Here is an 18206-nt window from a genome sequence, read left to right as displayed (position 1 = left end):
ATTGTAAAGGAAAGCTTCCGATTCGGTGACAATCCTTGAAATAGTTTTGCCTTGTTAAAGGTTTTTAACAGACATCTTTGGGTATTTTATTAATTATTAATGAACTAGTATTCCATTTATTGAGAATTTTTACCACAGATAGTAAGCTTTATAGGCTTAATCTGAAAGCCTAAAAATGGATTTTTATTAAATTTGGAATGATGCAAATGACATATATTCCTAGCTTTAAGAAAACCTGGGAAATGATAATCATAACTTTTATAGAACAGTATTTTTACTTTCATAAATGGATATTAATTTATATATTTTCATTTGTATCCTTATTTCCCTTTCAGGTCCTAAGCAAGTGATACTCAATTTTTGCATGGTTTCCTTGCTTCAAATCTCTTTTTCCTCCATGCCATCCCATAATTTATCAGGAGATTGATCTTTCTAAAACACTCTCTTTGCCATGTTGTTCCCCTCCTTAATTCCCTTTTGCTAGTCAAATTGAGTCTTAGCACCTCTTGCTTGGTGTTTAAAATCTTCTGCCTTCAGATTTTTTTTTTTTTTTTTTTTGCCTTCAGATTTTTAATACTTACTTTACTTTTACACTGAAAAGTACCTTTTGGTGTGTACAGTAGAAAGGAGTTTGTATGCAGTATATCATGTATAATGTTTAAAGTTTTGTTTAAAGAACAATAAAGAATCATCAATGGATGCAAAAATTAGTGGGCAAAATTATGAAACATTTATGTAATCAAAGTATTTCCTCATGAGATATTAATTATAGTTTTTTTAAATAAATTTATTTATTTACTTGTTTTTATTTTTGGCCGTTTTGGGTCTTCGTTGCTGTGCGCAGGCTTCATCTAGTTGCGGCACGCGGGGGGCTACTCTTTGTTGTGGTGCACGGGCTTCTCATTGTCGTGGCTTCTCTTGTTGCAGAGCATGGGCTCTAGGCGCGCGGGCTTCAGCAGTCGTGGCACGCGGGCTCAGTAGTTGTGGCTTGTGGTTTCTAGAGCGCAGGCTCAGTAGTTGTGGCAGGCAGGCTCAGTTGCTCTGCGGCATGTGGGATATTCCCGGACCAGGGCTCAAACCCCTGTCCCCTGCACTGGCAGGTGGATTCTTAACCACTGTGCCACCAGGGAAGCCCTATAGTGTTTTTATATGGAGAAACCTAACAGTTGGCCCTCCTGATCCAAGGGTTCTGCATCTGTAGGTTCAACCAATGCTGTTCAAAAGTATTTGGAAAAAAAATTACATAAAGGCAACATGCCAGTAACTATATAGCATTTACATTGTATTTACAACTATTTGCATAGCATTTACATTGTATTAGGTATTATAAGTAATCTAGAGATGATTTAAAGTATACAGAAGGATGTGCTGTAGGTTATGTGCAAATACTATGTCATTTTCTTTTTTTTTTTAACATCTTTATTGGAGTATAATTGCTTACAATGGTATGTTAATTTCTGCTTTATAACAAAGTGAATCAGTTATACATATGTTCCCATATCTCTTCCCTCTTGCGTCTCTCTCCCTCCCACCCTCCCTATCCCACCCCTCTAGGTGGACACAAAGCACCGAGCTGATCTCCCTGTGCTATGCAGCTGCTTCCCACTAGCTATCTGTTTTACATTTGGTAGTGTATATATGTCCATGCCACTCTCTCACTTTGTCACAGCTTACCCTTCCCCCTCCTCATATTCTCAAGTCCATCCTCTAGTAGGTCTGTGTCTTTATTCCCATCTTGCCCCTAGGTTCTTCATGACCATTTTTTTTTCCTTAGATTCCATATATATGTGTTAGCATACGGTATTTGTTTTTCTCTTTCTGACTTACTTCACTCTGTATGTATGTCATTTTCTTTAAGGGACCTGAGCTTCCCAGATTTTGGTGTCTGTAGGGGTCCTGGAACCTATCCCCTGTGGATACTGAGGGACTACTGTACTGTATTTCTAAATGATGAGAGTTAACATTACCAGCAATGAGACTTATCTACATCATGCGCCTCCAGATACAATGCACTGAGAAAGGCACAGCATCACTTCTGTGGAATTCCTGCCAAAATGTATAAACTGAATTTAATCCTAAGGAAATAAGCAAACCCAAATTGAGGGACATTATATGAAATAACTGACCAGTGCTCTTCAAAAGTGTCAAGGTCAAAGTAGACTGAGGAACTATTTCAGAGTAAAGAAGACTAAGGAGATGTGACAACTAAAATGCAGTGTGTGATCCTGGTCCAGAAAAGAGGACATTAGTGGAACAGCTGGCAAATTTTGAATAAGGTCTCTTGATTAGTTAATAGTATTGTATCAGTGTCAATTGCTTGGTTTTTGTAGTTTTTATAGTTATATAAGATGTTAGTATTTGCAGCTACTGGGTGAAGGAAATCTTTGTACCATTTTTGCAACTTTTTTGTAAGTGTAAAATTATTTAAAAATGAAAAGTTAAAAAAGATAAAAAACAGTTTTTTAAAAAATATAGTGATTTAATGTGTTAATGAGTGAATAAATGAAGGAAAAGTTTAGACACTAAAGAACTCTTTAGACCCTTGTTTTGCAGGGTTACCCAGATTTTGTTCATGTCCTTGTGATTAATTTATTTTCCCTTTTTTCAACAGCGTGTCATGATGATGTAGTTAAGATTGTGAATCTAGCGTGCAAATATAACCTTTGTATCATACCAATTGGTGGTAGGTATTGTGTGTTTTGAATTTTAATGTGATGTAAATTTGTTCTATTTTAAATATTTGTGCCATCTCACTGAAAACATTCTTATAATTATGAAATGGTTATCTTGAAAAATTGGTTTATGGTGTTTATTGGTTATGCTGGTCTATTTCTGTTCTGAGTAGATCTACCTAAACTGTTTGAGACATGATTTACCCTTAGTTCATGGCTTCTTTCCCATGTGGATCCTAATTGAAGCTGTGACTTACTGCCTAAATAAGAAAATGTTCCTGCTTTAGTAATTACTTTCTAACCTTTATCTTAATAGAGAGAATATTATTTTTCAAAGGCTAACTATACCCAACATAAATCTTTGAGAAGAAGGGATATGCAACTAGGATAGTGATAACCAAATCAGTAATATCTTTTAATACTGAAAACTAACATTATTTTACATTTTAAGATAAATTTAATCTCTCTTGATCATTCACCAACCACATCATTTTAACAGCTTACACAAGCCAAAAGAAATTGCCTTCACTGACTGAATTGGCATTGATGGAATGGAAATGGGACCTCTGCAAATCAGAAGTTCCAGATACCTTCTTCAGCTGATACTTATCGTTGAATTCATGCAAAAAAGGCATTACACTGCCACTTTTAATGAAGTATTTTTCTGATTTCAAATGACTTTGACAAGAAATAGTGGTTACTAATCACAGACATATTCTTAACATCGTTTCACCGTGTAGATCAATACCCCCTGTACTTGCATCAAGGTGACTTCCACTTATATTCTGTCCAAAAGATATGAAAGTACCAATTCAAACTTTATTCTGCTATATGATGGTACAGATCTGGTTAAGAACTGAGAACACCGTATTGTTCCGTATTGTTATCAAGAAAGCATTTTTCCTTTGACAACAAATGTTAAGTAGGAGTACATTGTTTAAATTCTTCTATATATTAATTATTCTATATTAAAAATCACTTTTTCATCAAAGAACATATAAATTTGTTTTTGAATATCATATAATCTGGGCAGTTTTAACTTTATATTCTAATTTATTAAAGCCTTTTTGCATGGGAGTATAAGATAATATTTTAAATGATAAGTGAATCTCATAAATATGGCAGAAAGGAGATAATGGTGTCTCTAGTTGTATAGGATGCGTATTTTTTCTTTTACGCTATCTCTCCACAGTAATCATTAGCTTAGAACTTTTCTCATCATGTTTTTGGAGTTCCACAAAATGCTAGGGGCTTCACTTGAGTGTGCCCGGGGGATGGAGCCATATCCCATTACTTTCAGCTCCATAATATTTCTTCATTTTGGCATGCACCATAAAATTAAGGTGAGTTTGCTTATAGTGTGTTAGCATTTGCAAATTACATTTTGCAAAGTAGAAATAGGTTTTATTTCCTAGAGGACCTATCTGTATACTTTGTCTTAGGGATTTACCCTAGAAGTGTAGCTAAAAGTAAAATATTTAAGCATAGTTGTTGTTTCCTATTTTGGCAGGAGGAACAAGTGTTTCATATGGCCTCATGTGTCCTGCAGATGAGACAAGAACAATAATTTCTTTGGACACTTCACAAATGGTATATGATAATTTAAGATGTATTTGAAGATAGTGTTTAAAAGTTGTCTTTATGGCTCAGTCTTAGTTATTTTTAAAAAGGTATATTGTCCATTTTGTTTAAAATTTTTTCATCATTATATTTTACCTTTGTCTTCAGACCTCTAAAAGCTAAGTTCACTCTTACTCTAAGTCATATATCTTGATGGTTTCTACCAAATTGACATGTGAAATTGACAATTTGAGAAGCATGGATTGGAATAGTGATACAATAGATGACCTGATGTATTGTTAAAAAACAAATAATATTTGTTAATGTTAATTTGAATCATCAAAACTTAGTTGTTCCCCAAATTTTTACTAATGCTATTGCACTTTTGCTTTTGGAAGAATAGAAGAGCTAATTAATTTTTAAATTAACTTAAAATTAATGAAGATGCTAATAAACTTTAGGATTATTTTGTGAAATTTTGGTTCATTATGGTCCAAGAGTTGGCCATTGTGCTATGTTAAAGTTTTTGTTTGGGTATGAACTTAATCTTTGTATAGTCAACAATATTCCTGTTTATATAATCTTTTATTATAATTAAAAATTTAATATTTATTATTATTTTATTGAAGTTTTTCAAGCATCAAAGTAGAGAGAATAGTATTTCTAGTCTCTAGATAAAATAATTATTTACATACATTGGCTTTATCTTTTTTCCTCTACTATTTTTAAAGCAAATCCTGATAGTATGCTACTTTACACCAAATATTTCTGTGTATTTCTTTTAAAAAGCACATTTTCTCACTATATTATTATCACTTCTGGCAAAATTAAAAGTAATTCCTTATATCATTTAATATCCAGTCCACATTCCTTTTCCAGTTGTCTCAAAATTGTCTTTATTCTATAATTCATTTCATTGTTCAAATGGGGATTCAGACAAGGCCTGCATTAGCTTTTGGTGGTTTCTTTTAGTCTCATTTTATCTGAAACCCTCTTCCTCACTTTCTGAATGTCTGTGTTTTAAACCAACTCCTGTGCAATATACTGCCTGTGTTACTATGTCTGTCATGTTGTATAGTCAAGAACAAGTGGAGCTTTCTAGTGTGGGTAACCTTACTTGCTTAATTTCTATCTTGTCACTTGCTGCTTTCAGTTAGGAGGTTATATTTCCTGAGAAAGTGTCTGTTCCTGGAGATGAGACTTCTTTCTTCTTTTGCAACAGAATCGAATCCTCTGGGTTGATGAGAGCAATCTGACAGCTCATGTAGAGGCTGGCATAACAGGACAAGAGTTGGAAAGACAGGTATGTTATTTAAAATTTTCAAAACTGCTGTGTATCCCCTCTATGAATAAAGTACCTTTCACAATATATTCACTGAACAAGCTTGTTCGGTTTCTGATGTGGGTCAGATATTGAGCTGGATGCTATGAACACAGTAGTGAGTAAGACACCCATCCCCTACCCTATGAAAGCTTACGTTATATTATGACAGAAAGTTAGGTAAATAGACATATGACTCAGTGAGAATTTCTAGGTGAAGCCTGGCTAAATGTGGGGTGTTTAGGCTCATCAAATGGGGTTCGAAGAGAAGGAGTTGAACAAAGATGGTATCACAGAGGACTCGGCATTTAAAATGAGGATTAAATTAGGATGAGTGAGAGTGAAAAGGAAATGGGGTTGGGGAGAACAATCCAGTCAAGGGAAGCAGCATGTGTGGAAGATGTACAGGCAGCTGTTGCTTTGGAGGATCTGCAGATAGTTGAATATGGCTGAGATCTAGTCTGTGTATATGGGAGAACACATATTCTTGGTGTTTGTATTTTGGGTGAGTGTACGTATAGTAGTGGTAAAGGGTGAAGCCAGGAAAACATGAAGAGGTCAGATCATAAAGCCCCAAATGTTTGAACTTTACCTTTGTACTTAGTTTTCGTGAGCTACTCTGTGGAGGATGGATGGGCACGTAAAGGTGGATTAAGTGGCTGCTGCAATAATTTGGACAAGAGCTGATAGTGACTTGAAACAAGGTCGTAAGCATGGAGCGAAACAGAACAAGTTGGACACAGAATTCTCAGAAATTAATGATAAATTTGATCAATTTGGGTAGATGTTGGTATTTGCTATTCATTGAAATTTTCAAAGCATAATTCTATTGAAAACTGCTCATCTCATGAATAAGTGGAACTCCTGGAGTCCTTATAGCACTTTTTTGGGATCCTAACGAATTTTAGGAAACTTGAGGTTCTCTTCATGGATTTTAAGCGGTAATTATTAAAATGTATTGGTTTCTTCAGCCCTTTCAAATATGGTCAAGATGACTGTAACTCAGCTTTTGTAAACAAAAGTTAGAAAGTCCAGTTCGCTGGTGATGAACTGACTATTTTGTTCAATTTGGGTTACAGAGACCCCTCTTTCCTACCTTTTTTTCCCCTTCTTCATCCCACCTTTTAACAACACAGAGAGAAATGTGACATGCTTGTTGATCTTTTTTTTTATTATCTTTTTCCATATTTCATGGTAAAGAGTTGAATGAAGTTGGTATGCTGGTGACCAATTCTGGATGAAAGGTTTTGAAAAACATTATTAAACTTTTATTTTTTATTTAATGCGCTAAGATACAGAGAACTAGAATAAAATTGAACATATTCATTGAGACATTAAAGATCTTCAGTAAGTCAAGGTTTTATATAATTCAAGGTAATTAGGTTTGTTAATTATTAATGAACTTTGTGGGTTGAATAATAGTATTTAATGAAAAAAAACCTGTAAAAAGGCCTGTATTAGTCTTCTGTTATGCTGAGAGGCATTATCAACACAGTGATTTTTTTTTATAACAAAGAATGGCCTTTCATGTCTATAATTTTATATCCTTTATTATAGCATTTGATGTAGTATTTTAACCTTTCCAAGTTTTTTTTTTTTAAAGGTTAGAATTAAAATTCAAGAAACATATTTCCTTGAAATTTAAATGACATTTTCCTAGACTAGGAACTTCTGATATTTTACCTACTAGTTTATTTCTCTAAATGCCAACATAGAACATTTCTTTTTGCCTCTAGTAGACTCTAATATAGTTTCTATAGGTGTGTTGATCCCAGTTCAAATTCTTCCTCATTATGCTTCTGTATTCTTCAGTTTCTTCTTCAGCTGAGGTAACCAACTTAAAACTTCCTGCTTTTTCATTCTAGAAGTTTTAAAATGACACAAATATATTAGTTGGGTAGCACAAATTTTCATCTTTTTAACTTGTAGATTACATTTTTTAATATGTATGAAATTTAAGGGAGGTCATTAAATGTTAACTTTGGATTTTGGGAATTTGTTTCTAGGTTTATTAAATCTTTGGCTACTTAATTTCATTAGTTAATAGTCTGGGGATATGTGACTTACGTTTTCTCCCCACTAGGGATGCATTTCTCAGTGCCTCAGTTTCTTTATCTATAAAATGGAGATAATACCTACTTCATAAAGTTTTTGTTAGGATGAAATAAGTTAATAATGTAAAGTACTTAGAACTTTTATTAATTCCACTAATTTTTATTGAGTACTATCTGCTTCATTCAGACACAGCTGACTTTAAATATTTCTTCTATATGCCAAAGACTCCTAAATTTGTATCACCTCAGACTTCTTTCTTGAACTCTAAACTTGCATATTCACTTGCCTAGTTGACGTCTCCACTTGTATATCTAATACACATTTCAAACTTAACATTTAAAAAAATTGAATTTCAATTTTCCCTCCACAATTTGCTTATTCTGCAGCCTTCTCATTCCCAGTTGGTGGAAATTCAGTTCTTTGGGCAGCTTGAGCCAAAATCCTGAGTCTTTTTTTTTCTTTTTAGTATTTCTAAAGGGTCTTTTTATTTTTAAAAATATTTATTTATGTGATTGCACTGGGTCTTAGTTGCGGCATGCGAGCTGTTTGTTGCAGTGCATGGGCTTCTCTGCAGTTGTGACGCTCCGGCTCTAGAGCGCGTGGACTCAGTAGTTGCGGCATGCAAGCTCTCTAGTTGTGGCACATGGGCTTCAGAGTGCATGGGCTCAGTAATTGTGGTGTGCAGGCTCTCTAGTTGTGGTACATGGGCTCAGTAGTTGCAGCGCATGGGCTCAGTAGTTGCAGTGCAGGGGTTTAGTTGACCCGCAGCATGTGGGATCTTAGTTCCCCCACCAGGGATCAAATCCGTGTTCCCTGCATTGGAAGGCGGATTCTTAACCACTGGACCACCAGGGAAGTCCCTGCTTTTGTTTATAATAGTTTCATTGAGATATAATTGCCATACAATACTGTAAACTGCAGTCATTTAAAATGCAGAACTTGATAAGGTTTGGTATATGAATACAACCATGAAACCATCTCCACAATCAAGATATAGAACACATGCACCAATCCCAAAAGTTTCCTCCTGGCCTCTTTATAATTCTCTCCATCCCATCTTTTCCATGTCCCTGGCAATCACTGATATGTTTTCTGTCACTGTAGATTTGTTTGAATGTCCTACAGTTTTATTAAAATGAAATCACATAGCTCTTTTTTTACAAGGGTGGGGCGAGGGTTGCCTTCTTTCACTAGGCATAATTATTTTGAGATTCATGCATATTGTTGCATGTATCATTATTTTATTCCTTTTTGTTGCTCAGTAGTATTCAGTTGTATAGATATACCACTGTTTGTTTATCCAATCACTTGTTGAATGCTTGGATTATTTCCAGTTTTGGGCTATTACAAATAAAGCTGCTTTGAACATTCATGTGTAAGTCTTTGTTTGGACATATACCTTCCTTTCTCTTGGGTAAGTATCTAGAAATGAAATGGCTAAATCATTTGGTAGATATATATTTACCTTTTTGAAAAACCACCAAACGTTTTCCCAGAGTGATTGCATCATTTGATATTCGCGCTAGCACTGTATGAGTTTATCTACATCCTCGCCAATATTTGTTATTGTTAGTCTTTTAAAGTTTAGTTGTTCTAGTAGATTTGTTATGGTATCTTACTGTGGTTTTAATTTGCATTTCTCTAATAACTAATGATGTTGGAGATCTTTTCAAGCACTATTTGCCATCCATATATTTTCTTTGGTGAAGTGTCTCTTCAGGTGTTTGCCCAATTTTTAAATTGGATTGTTTTCTTTTTATTGGGTTTTGAGAATTTTTTTTAACATATTCTGGACATAAGTTCTTTTCCAGATATATACTTCGCAAATATTTTCTCCCAGTCTGTGGCTTGTCTTTTCATTCTCTTAACAGAGTCTTTTGAAGAGTAGATGGTTTTTAATTTTGATGAAGTACTTAATTTTTTACTTTATATATCATGCTTCTACTGTCATATCTAGAAACTTTTGCTTCACCTGAGGTTACAAAGATTTTCTCCCATTTAAGTTTCATAGTTTTTAGTTTCTTTTCAAGTCTGATGAGTTTTGAAGATTTTGAGTTAATGTTCATGTATGGCGTGAGGGATAGGTTGAAGTTCATTTTTTTTGCATATGGATAATCAGTTGTTCCAGCACCATTTGTTGAAAAGACTATCCTTTCTTCACGGAGTTGACTTTGCACCATCATAAAACTTGTCTGTTGTCATTTTTATATAATATGTAATATATAATAATGTGCATCTAGTCTGGACTCTATTTTGTTCCGTTGATCTATTGTATATCTTTATGCCAGTACCACACTATTTGGGTTCTTGTGGCTTTATCATAAATCTTTTTCAAAGTTGTTTTGGTGATTCTGGGTTCTTTGTATTTCTATATGATATTTATAATCACCTTGTCAATTTCTATTAAAAAAAGTAGCCTGTTGGTGTTTTGATTGGGATTGCATCAACTCTATACATCAATTTGGGGAGAACTGACATCTTAATATTGAATCTTCTGACCCATGAACATGGTATAACTTTAGTTTTTTTAAGGTCTATTAATTTCTCTCAGCTGTGTCATGGTTTTTAGTGTACAAATATTTCATATTTTTAGTAGATTTGTCCTTAAGTATTATATATTTTTATAAATGGTATTTTAAAAAGTTTTCAGTTTCTGAGTATTCTTCATTAGTATATGGAAATAAAATGGATTTTTGTGTATAGCTCTTAAATCTAGCAATCTTACTAAATTCACTAATTAGTTTTAAAAGTTTTAGCTCCCATTAGATTTACTACATTTATGATCATGTCCTTTGTGAATAAAGACAATTTTACTTCTTCCTTTCCAATCAGTATGCCTTTATTTCTTTTTCTTACCTGATTGCACTGACTAGAACCTCTAATGCACTGTTGAAAAGAAGTGAAAATAGACACCCTTATCTTGTTCGTGATTTAAGAGAGATGCATTCAGTTCTTCACCATTAGGTATGATGTTAATACTTAATGTATAGGGAGTTTTTTTGTACATGCCCTTAATCAAGTTGAGGAAGTTCCTTCTACCTTAGTTTGTAGAGTGTTTTTATTAGGAGTGGATTTTGGATTTTGTCAAATGCTTTTTTTGTGTCTTAAGGTGGAAGATGAGGGATTTATTTGAGGCCTTTCTTCTTTTTTAATATAGGTTTTCAGTACTATAAATTTCCTGCAACTACTGCTTTTATGGTATCCTACAAATTTTGATATGTCTGCTCAATTTCATTAATTTCAAAATATTTTCTACTTCCCTTTTGATTCTTTCTTTGACCTATAGGTACTTACAAGTTGTTATTTCATTTCCACTTATTGGGGGATTTTTCTAAACATCGTTCTGTTACTGATTTCTATGTTAATTCCATTGTGTTCAGAAAACATTCTTTATATGACTTAAATCCTGTCAAATTAATTGATATTTGTTTTATGGCCTACAGTATGGTCTGTCTTGTAAATGTTCCATGTACACTTGAAAAGAATTTGTCCTCTGCTGCTGTTGGTTCGAGTGGTCTATACATGTCTGTTAGGTCAAATTGATTTATAGTGTTGTTCACGTCTTCTGTATTTAAAAAAAATTTCTGTCTACTTGTTCTATCAGTTATTGACAGAAGGGAATTACAGTCTCCAGCTACTATAGATCTATTTTTTCTTGCAGTTCTATCAGTTTTTCACTTCATATATTTAAAGCTCTGTTTTGGGGGGAATAAATACTGAGGATTGTTATTGCTTCTTGACTAATGAACAATTTTGTTACTGTGAAATGAATTTCCTTCTTCCTGATAGTATTTTTTGCTCTGAAATCTACTTCATCGGATGTTAAAACAGCCATTCCAGTTTTATTTTGACTGTTGTTAGCATGGCATATCTTTTTCCCTTTTCCATTTTTAAATTTTTTACTAATTTATATTTTTATATTTAAAGTGTTTTTCTTATAGACAGCATACAATTGGGTCTTTCCTTTTTATCTAACATGAAAGTCTCTACCTTTTAATTGGGATGGTTAGACCTTTTACCTTCAATGTGATTTATTGATATGGTTCAGTTTAAGTCTGTCATCTTGCAATTTGTTTTCTATCTTTCCTATCTGTGTTTTCTCCTTTTCCACTTTTACTGCCTTTTTTTGGATTGAATTTTTTTTTAATGATACCATTTTATCTTTTTTCTTTCTTCATTAGCTATAAGTTTTTGTTTTGTTCTTTTAAGGGTTTCAGGTTTTATAGTGTATATCTTTAACTTAAAATAGTCTGCTTTAAGGTGATAATGTATATAACACTTAGAGTTTAGCATAAGAACCATAAAATATTATACTTCCCTTTCCCCTTGTCTCTCCTTTGTGCTGTTGTCATACATTCTACTTTTGCATATATTATAAAACCTATAATATATTGTTATAATTTTTGTTGAAATATAAGTTATCTTTTAAAGATATTTAAACAGTAAGAAAACATCTTTTATATTTACCCATCTAGTTACCCTTTGTGGTGCCTTTTAATTCAATCTGATAATATTTTCCTTCTGCTTGAAGGACTTGTTTTAAATATCTTTAGCGTGAGTCTGCTGCTGATGAATTTTTTTTGCTTTTGTTTGTCTGAAAATATCTTTCATAATTTTTTAACACTTTATTTTTTAGAGCAATGTTAGGTTTAAAACAAAATTGAGAGGGAGGTACAGAGATTTCCCACATGCCCCTGCCCCCACGCATGCATAGCCTCCCCCATTATCAACATCACTGGAAGTTTGTACCCCTTGACCACTATCTCCCCATTTCCCCCACCCCCTCATCCCCTGATAACCACAAATCTATGCTTCTATGAGTTCAACTTTTTTAGATTCCACATAAAGTGATATAATGACATTGAGATTTCTTTTACCAAGGGTGAACCTACATTGGCACATCATAATTACAAAAAGTCCATAGTTTATTTTAGGGTTCAATTGTGGTGGTGTATATTCTGTGGGTTTGGACAGATGTATAAATAATCACTGAGTAGCCTTCATTATATTATCAGAGTATTTTCACTGCTTTACATTCTTTATGCTCTCCCTGTTCATTTTCTCAGCCCCCCGACCCCTGGCAACCACTGATCTTTTTATTGTTTCCATAGTTTTGTCTTTTCCAGAATGTCATATAGTTGGGATCATAGAATATGTGGCCTTTTCAGATTGGCTTCTTTCATTTAGTAATATGCGTTTAAGTTTCCTCCATGTCTTTTCATGGCTTGATAGCTTATTTCTTTTCAGCACTGGATAATATTCCATTGTCTGGATGTACCACAGTTTATTTATCCATTCAACAACTGAAGGAAATCTTGGTTGCTTCCGAGTTTTGGCAGTTATGAATAAAGCTGCTTTAAACATTCATGTGCAGGTTTTTATGTCAACATAAGTTTTCAGCTCCTTTGAGTAAATACAAGGCGTATGATTACTGAATTGTATGGTAAGAGTATGTTTAGTTTTGTAAGAAATTGCCAGATAGTCTTTCAAATTACATTTTGCATTCCCACCAGCACTGCGAGTGTCTGTTGCTCCACATCCTCTGTAGCATTTGGTGTTGTCAGTGTTCTGGATTTGGGCCATTCATATAGATGTGTAGTAATATCTCATTGTTATTTTAATTTGTGTTTCCCTGATGACATATGATGTGGAACATCTTTTCATATGATTATTTGCTATTTTCAGTGAGGTATCTGTTAAGGTCTTTGGTCCAATTTTTAATTGGGTTTTTTCTTATTGTTGAGTTTTAAGAGTTCTCTGTGTGTGTGTGTGTGTGTGTGTGTGTGTGTGTGTGTGTGTGTGTGTATATTACTTTCAGAAAAATCAAAAGGTAGTAGTCTTTTGAGAGTACATAATATGAATATAGATTGGGAATTAAGGAAGAAATATCATGGTCTGATAATCTTCGTTTTAGCTTTCAGTTCTGTATTTAAGTTACTTATTTGTGAGTGGTTATTAACCTCTTAAAATTAAATAAATGTATTGAATGTTTAGTGAAAAAATTCTATTATGTAATAATTGATGTCTTAAAATCTTGTTTTCCTAGCAACAAAATTAGACATAAATAATTTGCATTGCTTGTGTGCAAAAGCTAACAAATTGTGTTCAACCTATAGGTTCTCAGGTTCTGGATTACAGCTTTCATACCATACTTAAATACACAGATATAAACATAGCTGACATATTCTACATCTCTGCGTGGCTTACCTGAAAAACAGAAACAGTTGCTTAATTGGATGACTATCAAAATGGTCAACACAGATTGATGGGCTTGAGTGCAGTAGACAGTGGGGATGCAGGTGGTAGTGTCTGTACCATTTGACATGGGATGGCTGAGTCTTTAAAATGTTTTTAGTGGAATGGCTTTGGTGGTGTTGCCGTAAAGGGCATCCATCCAACCTCAGGTGCTGTGCAGATGGCAAAGCCACGCTAATGTAGAAAAATGAGAAACAAGTGACTATTTAATGTACAGGAATGCATGATCTGCGTCACAAATACATGATGGTATTACATGCAGGAAACCTAGCCAGATGGCTGTACATTAAAGCACATGAGTCCTTGAGAGAATTAAGTACAGGCAATTTGCTCAGATTTTCTGCAGGCCTGCTGCAGATTATATTAGGGTAGGGAGCATAAGAGATTTAAGTGCTTTATTTATTGAAAGTGTTTAGATGAAGTTGGCAATTATTTAAGCATAATCTGATCTCCATAAGTAAATTGTCTCTTTGTGGAAAAAAAAAAGGAGGGAGGGTAGTTGGCTTTAAAATAAAAGAATGTAAGGAGTAAGATTGGCTGGTGAACCTGTGGAAAATGCATCTGTCTTTTGGCCCATATTTTTCCACTAGGCAAAAGCTTAAAAATATTTTTAGACTAGTATGATAAAAGTATTTCTTTTTCTATATAGGTTTTAATGAGTCCAAATGGCAATGACATGGAAATTTTAATGTGGAAAGAGTTAATGTGTTGAGTGCTGTGTTAAACGGGGCCATTTTCACTGGTAAAATATTACATTTTTGTTTTTCAGCTTAAAGAAAGTGGTTATTGTACAGGTCATGAACCAGATTCCCTGGAATTCAGCACTGTGGGAGGATGGGTATCTACTCGGGCATCAGGCATGAAGAAGAATATCTATGGCAATATTGAGGACTTGGTAAATTTTTTTCTATTTATTATATAATAATTAATTAGTCTATGGAGATTATTATAAAGTTGTTAAGCCTTTAAAAATTGAGTTGGAGAGTTCCCCACAAAAGTATACCCTTTTTGATTATAGTAACGTTGACTATGTGTAATACAAACAGTTAAAAGGTACAACTGTGGTCATTATTTAAGAGTGCTTCTTTTTGAGTAACTGATATTTAAGTTTTGTAGATGTCTCAGTATCTGACTTATAAATGTATCTAAATATTAGTTTGCAAGCCTTGGAGCCTTGGTCTTCAACTCTACCACTATTTTAGTCTATTTACTTAGGTGATCTTGTCATTACTACTGTTTTGGCTTATGAGATTTTATATTTATTTTTCTGAAAAAAATTTTCTGTATAGAATTAAAGAGCCCAATTAAAAATGTTCTAGTTAATGTAATGTTTTATGTGCACATCATTTTGTTTTAGCTGATCTGGTGTCGTTGCTCTTGAGAGTTAGTTAGGCATCCTGGCTAGGAATTAGGTATCATTTGTTCCATATGTAACTTTTCCAGTGATTAATTGTGTGACCTTGTGCAAATTGGTTTACCTTTCTAAACTTCAATTTCCTACTATATAAAATAGAATAATGTTATTTGTTGCATAGAATTATTATAAGGAATAAAGGACATAAAATGAAAACTCTTAGCGGAATCACTGGTATGTAATAGGTACTTCATACATGTTAGTTCCCTTTATTATCAATATTTTGATAACAATTTAAAAGAATAATTTATAAGACTATTAAAGTGGTATTCCTAACATTATTCCTAGAGCTATTTAGGTTTGTTTTTCAAATCTAGCGTTTCAACATTTTCATCAATGTCTTCATTGATAGAAATATCAAATTGTTGATGAAATATATTGTTTTTTTATAGTTAACACCCAACAATTTAAGACTTTAAGTGTCTATATTATGAACACTTTTTAAATGTTTGCATTATCTTTTTTTTAATTGAAGATATTTTAGAAATCACATTTTTCTTTCTGCAATTAAGATAACATAAATTCAGTTTCAGAAAAGAGAATTTGATCCTTTTACTATTGGATTATTAAAAGCTTTATCAGAGTTAAGCATATTTGATAGATTACCACATTTAGTACTGCTAAAGCATGTAATTTATTTTAATCCTTTTGGGGGTTATTTAAGGGCCACAGATTATAAGTATACATTTTAATGTACTTATTTGCATGTTTATATCTAGTCTTTAATATAAAAAAGCATCCTACTGTGTTTAATCTGCTCTTTAAACTGTTATCAATCTATTAACATGTCAATGAGCATAGGTTTGCAACATTATTTTTAAAAAATGCATATAATTCTCTTTTATTGATAATTTGTGATTTAGTAATTCCCTATTAAAGAATATTTCAATTATTTTTATTTCAAAATTATAGAAATAGATAAAGGGAAAAATATCTTCTGTAGTAATTTTTTAGCATACTTCTTTGATCATTTTCTTTGGGTAAGTTCCTAGCTTGGATTGTTGGGTCAAGCATGTTTTTAGGTCCTTGGACCCTTACAGCCAAATTGCTCTATAAAAATTTTGTGCCAGTTGACATTCTTACTAGCACTATGAGAATCTTTATTTTACTGGACCTTTTATTTATATTTTTTTCCTAAAATTTTATATTTATTTGTTAGTGAATATAATCTTTTAAAATGTCCTCATTAGCAATTTTTATCTTTTTATTTTGCGAATTCTTTATTTATGTCCTCTGCTCATTTCCTTCAACAATAGACTATTTTTATTTATCTGTCAAAAAATTATTCTGAAAATATGTTGGGTTTTTACCTAACCATTTCTGAGTCGGATCTGAGGAATTTTTTTGATTGACCCTCTCCCTACAATGTACTTAATTTCTCACATGTGTGAGACATATCTCACAGATATCTTTCTTCTTCTTTTTAACTCAGTCACCACATCTTTCTCTTCATCCCAATTTTGATGTGATCAAAATTAATACTTCGTTCTTTTCACTCTTTTCTACTGAGTGGGCAAAGTAGATAAGTTGAAGGTGGGGATAAGGCAAGAATAATTTTTTTCTTAGAATTCTAAGCATCTAGAATAGTGCCTAACATGAATAATAGTGCTTCATAAATATTGTTAAATAAATGAAAGAATGAACCTATTAAAATGTGATCATTGCATATTTTTTCCATCCTTTAGTTCTTTACCACATGGACAGCCCTAGACTAGCTTTGGTTTAAAGAAATGTGTTTTTCAGTTTTTAAGATGATAAATATACCTAGGCCAATAACAATCTTAGAATAATTTTTCCCTGTTTTAAAGTTGCATACAATTTATTTTTAGTCTAAGAACTACTAAAAGATATTAGAATTCTGAAGGGAGTCACCATTTATCACTTAAACCAATATTTTAAAAATAGTGTTTTATATAAATATATATGGGTGTGTGTATCCACACACACAACATTCACTGACAGATATCTAGAATTTACATCATGCATTGTATTAAACAGGTGGTTCATATAAAAATGGTAACACCTAGAGGTATAATAGAAAAAAGCTGTCAAGGACCTCGAATGTCAACAGGCCCTGATATCCATCACTTCATCATGGGATCTGAAGGTAAATATAACTGCAAACTTATTATGAAAAAATACAGGTTAGTGATTCAGTTTTGTGAAAATCTGTGATATTGTGATATCAGATTTTTGAAAGAAAGACATGTTTTATATATTTAATTTTTTTTTTAAGTTTTATGACTTCAATTTAGTACTTCATAAAGTTTTTATTATAAGAACATCTTATTAAACTTTCTCTTGAATTTTGCTTTTTTATGTTTTTAGAGCCAGCTTAGTCCTTTTGGTGTTATTTTGTTTTTCTTTTAGAGTTTTTAATCAATTTCAGGAAGAGTAGCTGTTAGGGTTTAAAATGGTTTGCTTTTACATTTATTGGTATGGTATTTTCTAATCTCTGAATTATCAGGAGGAAAGGACTAATAAAGTATTATCTTATTGCCTTGTCTTTCTATAATTATATCTTTTGTTATTTGCTAGTTGGTTTTTGAAGAAGTGGAATTTAAAATTCTGTTGATTCACATATCTTTGAAAACTTACATTGGTCTTTTATTTTTTCACTACTTGAGTCATCTCCTTTGCTTGGTTACTTAATGCTGGGTAGATTAGAATGTAGTTCTTCATCTTATGCAAAACATTTAATTTCTGTACCTATGAGGGGGAAAAAACCACTAACCTTCCTTCTAGTTTGCAAACTAACTATTATGTAGGCACTGTGAATTTTATGGATAAGGTGAAGGTGGGCATATTTTTCAATTCTTAGCATGGTAGAGAGGGATAGTTATCCCTTAAATTTAGAGAAATGAAAGTGTTTCCAAGTTACCAGAGGAACTCACTACTAAGTCAGAAGGTGGTGCAATCTGTCAAAAGA

General features: G+C 32.9%; 1 protein-coding gene across 2 annotated transcripts in view; it reads left to right on the top strand.

Annotated features, from left to right (window-relative positions):
- Nucleotides 1–18206, top strand: part of AGPS (alkylglycerone phosphate synthase) — a 141590-nt gene that overhangs the window by 51156 nt on the left and 72228 nt on the right. For both annotated transcript variants that reach the window (XM_073807536.1, XM_019922853.2), the window contains exons 6-10: nt 2612–2683; nt 4183–4262; nt 5455–5535; nt 14633–14758; nt 17276–17384. In XM_073807536.1, coding sequence (XP_073663637.1) covers nt 2612–2683; nt 4183–4262; nt 5455–5535; nt 14633–14758; nt 17276–17384 — 468 coding nt within the window. The remainder of the gene's footprint in view (nt 1–2611; nt 2684–4182; nt 4263–5454; nt 5536–14632; nt 14759–17275; nt 17385–18206) is intronic.

Source organism: Tursiops truncatus, chromosome 7 (assembly GCF_011762595.2).
Source record: "Tursiops truncatus isolate mTurTru1 chromosome 7, mTurTru1.mat.Y, whole genome shotgun sequence".
Lineage (NCBI taxonomy): Eukaryota > Metazoa > Chordata > Mammalia > Artiodactyla > Delphinidae > Tursiops > Tursiops truncatus.
Note: the sequence above shows the minus strand (reverse complement) of the source record. Positions and strands in the feature narration are given on the sequence as shown.